The 7125-nt window shown below is 46.2% G+C and overlaps 1 protein-coding gene across 1 annotated transcript; it reads right to left on the bottom strand.

Moving 5' to 3' along the window:
* Positions 1–21: 21 nt before the first annotated feature.
* Positions 22–609, bottom strand: LOC102261660 (RNA polymerase II subunit A C-terminal domain phosphatase SSU72). The gene has a single exon (XM_005884738.2). It carries the CDS (start codon positions 604–606, stop codon positions 22–24), a length of 585 nt encoding a protein of 194 aa, XP_005884800.1. The 5' UTR covers positions 607–609.
* Between the last annotated feature and the right edge of the window lie 6516 nt (positions 610–7125).

Genomic DNA, 7125 nt, shown 5'->3' with positions numbered 1-7125 from the left:
GGCGGCGGCCTGGGCGGCGGGTCAGTAGAAGCAGGCGGTGTGCAGGAAGGGCTGTCCGCTGTGCTCCTCGAACTCCAGCAGCAGCTCGGCGAGGTCGCTGTCCATGTCGTCCAGGAGGCTGACGCACTGGCACAGCTCGCAGAGGAGGACGGCGCCCAGGCGCGCCTCGCGGTAGTTGTCCTGGATGTCCACGTTCACCACGTGCACCAGCTGCAGGGTCTCCTGCTCCCGCGCCGTCAGCTCCCGCACCACCTGGTCGTACACCCGCTCCTCGCAGGTGAGGATCAGGTCGAAGGGCTCCCGGCAGCTGGCGAACTGCTCGGGGCGCAGCTTGATGGCCCTGTTCCTCCGCAGCATGCGCAGCACGCCGTTCCGGGCGTACAGCTCCGGGTCTTTGCGGAGCAGGTCCTGGTAGATGGCGTCGTAGGTGGTGCTGTAATCGTACAGGTTGGGCTTGTCCGGCGCCGGCCCGGGGAGCCTCACGCAGGACCCTGTTCCGAAGGACCGGACCGCGAACCCCTTTTGGCTGAGGAGGTAGTGGGCCTCCATGCTGCGGTTCTGGTTGCTGGAACAGACCACCGCCACCCGCAGCTGCGCCGATGCCATGGCCGTTGGTCGTTGGTCGCACTGGCCTCTCCCAGCAGAGGCGCTCTCAGGCCGGCAAGATGGCAGCAGGGCCTCCCCTAGGGCGTAAGGTGACGTGACGTGAAGCCGTTGGAGGGACGTAAGGCTTGGGGTCATGTGCCGTGTCCCGTGCACAGTGTGGGGCCGTGTGCAGTGTCCCATGCACAGTGTGGGGCCGTGTGCAGTGTCCTTTGGACAGTGTGGGGCCGTGTGCAGTGTCCTGTGGACAGTGTGGGGCCGTGTGCAGTGTCCCGTGCACAGTGGGGGGCCGTTTGCAGTGTCCTGTGGACAGTGCGGGCCGTGTGCACAGTATCCGGAGGCCTCTTCTCACTGGCCCAGATCCCCAGCCATGGAATGAGAGAGGCCTACCTGCTTGGGCATCAGGCCCGTGCATGCGTGTTGCTGCTCTGGGTGTGTGAGGCCTAGGTTCGCCATCACTGGCCTAGGCCAATATCTTCACAGGGGACTGCCCACTGGCACCATGGCTTTTCTTTATGGACTCTTTCTTCTCCCTCCTGAAGTTCTCATGTATTTTAAAGTTTTCTTTACTCCTGTCACGACCACCCCACTCTCTGGTTGCAAATTCATTTGAGATGACAAGCCATTAAAAAGATGTGGGAGGAATCCAAGAGTAAGAGACATGAGGTCTTTACACCTTGAGTTCACGCATTAAGTTGATCATAGAAAAACAAAATGGAATAAGCATCACTAAGGGGGTCACTTAAAACAGAGTTGGGAGGCCACTGAGGAAGTGAGACCCATGCACATTTCCTCTTAGATCTTGAATTAATGTTAAATTAGTGTTAAGCTGACCTGTTCCTAAAGTCAGCGAAAGGCCAACACCAAACATCCTGGATCAAGGATTGCTACATGGATATACCTGGACCTTACTTCCTCCTCATCATGGTGACCAGACCATCTGCAGTCTTCACCCAGTCAGTTTCAAAAACCAGCATCCTCCATGTACAGGATGGATCTAACCAATGCCTGCTGACCTAGCCCAAGTCCTTCATTTACCTGGAGGACCAAAATGAGAATAGCCCTTTTGGTTTGGGCCTGTATAAACCCTGCCTTTCTTTGTTCCCTCTGGAGCACATTTTACCTCTTTACCTGAATCTGTGTCCTAGATTGCAATCTCTCCTTTGCTCAAATAAACACTTTTTATTCTTTACCAGTGGCCCGGTGCATGGACTTGTGCACATTGAATGGAAATTAATTAGAAGAAATACTTTAATATCACTATTCACCCTTTCTCTATAATAGAAGTGTCAACCAATTTCACGATCGACAATGACAGATCGAAACACACATGTGTGATTGGGGCCAGCAAGAGCTTTATATGTATCATGCATGTGCAAGCCAACGTTTATTTTTAAATTGCCAGTGTGTATCATATGTACTGGCTGGTCAGTCGAACAGTCGGTTGGACAGACGGTCGGTCACTTAGCCTCATATATAGATTGCAACCTAAACCTTGTTATTACTATTTTTTATTAGTTTGTGTGCATCTACTGTGTAAAGGCCACTCTTCTAGGTGCTGGGCATGCATCACTAAACAAAAGACAAAAAACACAATGCAGCCCTTCTCCCAGCAAAAACAAACAAAAAACTGTCTTCTCTGAGTTTATAGCCTAATCTACACTAATAAAAGAGAAACATGCAAATTAACCATCCTTCCACGATGTCCACAAGCCACACCCACCAGCCAATGAGGAGTGAGTATGCAAATTAACCCAACAAAGATGGCAGGTTAATTTGCATACACAGGCACTGGGAAGCTGGGGGCAGGGCAAGTACTTCCTCCGCATCGCCATGGCGACACTGGGGAAGTTCCAGCCCCATGGCTACTTACATGCGCCAGGGAGCCAGGGGCGGGGCGGGGGGGGGAGCTTCTTGCCCCGTGGCCACTTGTGTGCACACGGGTGCCAGGGAGCCAGGGAAGCTCCTGCCCAGCTGGCACACGCGCACAGGCACCAGGGAGCCAGGGTTGGGGAGATGCCAGGGAGCCGGGGGCGGGGCCTGAAGCTTCCCCAGCGTTGCCCCACTGGAGTGCAGAGGTCCTTGCTCATGGCTGCTTGCGCGTGTGCTGGCACCAAAAGCCCTGTGGCCCCAGGGCCAGGCATCCTCGGGAGCCAGGCCACTCTGAGGGTGATAGAGGGTGCATGTCGGGCTGAGGGGACTCCCTCCCCACCCCCCATGCACAAATTTTGTGCACCGGTCCCCTAGTGTATTTATAATTTGGAATTAAACCCAATTTTCAAATCCTTCTTTTACTCCAAAGTATAAGAGTGAAATGTGTTTATTTTCAAGAGGAATAAATTATAATTGAACCAGTATTTCTCCTAGTGTCTTCCAAGGATCACCTTCATCAGAATCCCTTAACATGCTAATCAAAACAAACACTAATGGGCTCCAGAGAAGGCCTACTCAATTAAGTTCTATGAGAGTGGGTGCAGGAACCTTAACATTCTTAGCATGAATATTTCCCAACCTTGAGAAGATCTGTCAAGCTGAGGGGATTAGGCTCAAATAGTGAAGAATCAGGTTATTTTGTGCAAAAGAAAGTTTGATATCGGCTGCCCAACCAAAGGGATAAACTTAAATGGTGGAGTTTCAGACATTAGCTGTAGCCCTGTTTCCTAAACTTCCCAATAAGATTCCTCAGGATCATTTGCTAATATTGGAGATTCTTAGGTCCATTTCACACAGATTCTGATTCAATGGGTCTAGGCTGGGGTCACAGGTATTGATTAGTAGCACAATTTAGGAAATACGGAGTTTTAGGATAAAATTGCAAATCAGAGACATCAGACTGATTCCACACTCAGGGAAAACTACCCAGGAGTGATATATTAGTCAGTTTATTTTTACCCAATTTAGTGAATTTTTTTTTCTAAGTTGGATTTGCCTTTTTGCTGCTCCATTTTCTTTCTCTGCTGGATTAGTCTTTAAAGCTCAGCTGTGTGAGCCCTGGGCATGAAGGAACAAGCTTTCATCACAAGACTCTTAAATATTTATACTTATTACCCTGGCTAATTCCCCACTAAATCATTAGATCTTCAAGGGGAGAGACTAATCTTGTCAACTCAGTACCCACCTAGGGTCTTCCCCAGCAGGTTTACAATACATATTTACTCAGTACTTGTCTGTTTAATAGTATTCTGAAGGATTGGAATGTGTTTGGATCTAATTTAAACCACATTTTGCAATCCTCCTCTATTCTTGCAGTCAATTTTTCTTCCTTCAGTAAATGAGGAAGCATGTGGAAGTTTCTTTGCAGAACACACTGTAACAACTATTGATTCTCCTGAATATCTCTGTTCTCTCCACTCCAAGGACAATAGCAGAATACAGCAATGTGGGCTGATTAATGGAGATCAGAGCTGCACCTGAAAGAAATTGCACTGATTTTTTTATTGTTGGCTTCAAGCTGGGTAACTTCACCACTGCTGTATCATTTTAATATTAAATAAAAGTGCACTATTTAAAGAAAATGTATTTATTTAGAAATTTTTGACATTTGAATAAAATCAAATAACCATCTTTTTCATTTTTATCAGTTTGGACATTGAGGTTTAAAATTTAAAAACAATTTGTGGGAAAGGTTTAGGATTAAAATGTTAAAATTTTAAAAGGAAACACAAAGAAATGTGGTTTGAAGATATCCTTTTTGAAAATCTTTCTGTATGTCTTTTCTGAGCAGAAAACCATGGCTGAACATAGTGAGCAAATAGGCAGCTCAGATAATAAGATAGGAGCAAAGACAGTTTGTAAAATGAGGAAAGTGGAAAGAGAACAAGCTTTTAGAGACCACTAAACCCAGGAGAGAATCCAGATTATTACACAGAATGGCTATGTGATCTTGGACAATTCACCAACCTCTTGAAAAATAGAAAAATGTCCCTAAAGGGTTTTTCTAAAAGGATTCATTAGGATAAATATGCACATGACTTGGCACTCCAAGTTTCTTCCCCCTTAATTGAGATGATGTCAGATAAATTTTTATAAAAGGAATAGTAAAGGACAGATATAATGAATTGTAAACTTGTCAATTGGGACAGAAAATATAGATAATATGGGCTATTAGCACTGATTTCAGCTAAACAAAGTAAATAAATACATAACTCAGTTGAAACTAATTCATCTAGCAAAGTTATGTGTTAAGTAAAAAATAAAAAACAGAAGAGATGAAACTAGCAAAATCACTTTCACACAAGAGATTTTTAAATATGCTCTTTGCTATTTCATTTTGAAACTTAATTTGCATCTATCATACTATTATGTCATTTTTTTAAGTAGATCGACATTGAGTAGTTATAAATTTTGAGTAGATATAAAGCAGAATTGCTTACATAGACTATGAGGAGTCCATTAATCACTCTGTGCCTTTGGGATATAGACTTCCTTACCTTTTCCATGCAAAACTTCATCAATATTCCCAACTACACAGTGTATTTAGATTCAGGGTTGGCAACAAAATATTGCTAAATCCCAGCCTTATGCCCAAAATCCAATTTGATAACTTGGTTTATGCTGGTAGATGAGGGCAATAAACACTTGAGGAGTTTCACGGAACCACACAGAAAATCTGTTTCAGTCTAATAATCTATTCCTGAATTTTTTACTTGGAAAAAAAATTGAGAACACAATTCTGCCCAGTTTTCTCCATTTTTGTCTTATCAGACAGTGATAACATGAAGCAAAGGGGGATGAGTACTTATTTGCAAAGATGAATACTTTCAGGTGCTATCGGATGCAGGCTTCTAAAAATTTACATAAATCCAGGGTGCTCATAACTTGAAGTTCTATAAATTTTTAGCTCTAGTTTTTCTTTGGTAACTGAGAAATATATTCCATCTTCATGTGTAAAATAGATTTTAAGCAAGATTAACTGAGTGATTATGAAGATCATCTTATGAAAAGAGGTCATTTCCTTCTGAAAGCAGCATGTACAAATATAAACTCAAAGCATCAGTAAAGAAAACAACAACTTAAAACACCCTACTTGTCATTTAAAAGTAAATCTTCCAGTAATTGGCCACATTAGAAATTACCTAGCTTGGATCTAACACATAGGAGTTAATTTAGATGAAAGACTGACACAAATAGATGCAAAAGTATCTCTTTATTCCAAATGTTATTTCTTTTATTTCTTTTTTTTGGCATTTGCAGATTTCTTGTTTTTAAAAAAATCATTATTGCCCTAACCAGTGTGGCTCAGTGGATAGAGCATTGGCCTGCGGACTGAAGGGTCCCAGGTTCAATTCCGGACAAGGGCATGTACCTTGGTTGCGGACACATCCCCAGTAGGGGGTGTGCAGGAGGCAACTGATCAATGTTTCTCTCTCATCGATGTTTCTGGCTCTCTGTCCCTCTCCCTTCCTCTCTGTAAACAATCAAGAAAATATATATATTAAAAAAATCATTGTTGGGAGTATTACAAATGTCTCACTTTTTCTCTCAATTGCCCCACTCAACCCAGTTCCAACTCTGCCTCAGGACTTCACCACCCTATTGTCTGTGTCCATCGGTAATGCATATCTAACCTAATAAAAGAGAAACATGCAAATTGACTGCACCTCTGCTATACCCAAGCCATGCCCACCAGACAATCAGAGCGACTATATGCAAATTAACCCAACCAAGATGGCAGCCAGCAGCCACAGAGCTGGAGCAGGCAAGAGGCTTGGTTGCCCCAACAATGGAGGAAGCCAAGCTTCCTGTCTACCCTGGCCGGCTGTGGCCTCCGCTCAAGGCAACAAAGTTTCAATTATAGAAGATAAATAAATCCCAGATACCTGCTTCCAGCCAGCCTCCACTGGGAGCTTGGGTGGCTGGGGGCCGTGGCCAGCCTTCAAACAGTCATCAGCCCCTCACCCAGGATGACCACACCCTCCTGGGTTGAGGGTCCCTGGGTTGAGGGGTCAGTCTGTAAACAGACATCAGCCCCTCATTCAGACTGGCCAGGCACCCCAGCAGGACCCCCTACCCTGAAGAGGGTGTGGCCAGCCAGAAAACAGCCCTCAGCCCCTCACCCAGGCTGGCCAGGCACCCCAGTGGGGACCCCTACCCTGAATGGGCTGTGGCCAGCCTGCAAATAACCAACAGCCCCTCACCCAGACTGGCCAGGCACCCCAGCAGGCCCCCCCACCTTGAAGGGGCTGTGGCAACAGCCATCAGCCCCTAACCCAGGCTGGCCAGGCACCCCAAAAGGACCCCCACCCTGGAGGGGGTGTGGCCAGTCTGAAAACGGCACTCAGCCCCTCACCCAGGATGGCCACGCACCCCAGTGGGACCCCCACCCTAACACAGGACACCCTTCAGGGCAAACCAGCTGGCCCCCACCCATGCACCAGGCCTCTATCCTATATAATAAAAGGGTAATATGCAAATTGAGCCTAACAGCAGAACGACTGGGAATGACTGGTCACTATGACACACACTGACCACCAGGGGGCAGACACTCAATTCAGGAGCTGCCCCCTGGTGGTCAGTGCGCTC

Source organism: Myotis brandtii, unplaced genomic scaffold (genome assembly GCF_000412655.1).
Source record: "Myotis brandtii unplaced genomic scaffold, ASM41265v1 scaffold85, whole genome shotgun sequence".
NCBI lineage: Eukaryota > Metazoa > Chordata > Mammalia > Chiroptera > Vespertilionidae > Myotis > Myotis brandtii.
The sequence above is the reverse complement of the archived record's forward strand: the minus strand, read 5'-3'. Positions and strand labels throughout refer to the sequence as shown.

What these genes read in the sequence shown, in the direction of transcription:
- LOC102261660 (XM_005884738.2), bottom strand. Translation starts at nt 606, where the DNA reads ATGGCATCGGCGCAGCTGCGGGTGGCGGTGGTCTGTTCCAGCAACCAG.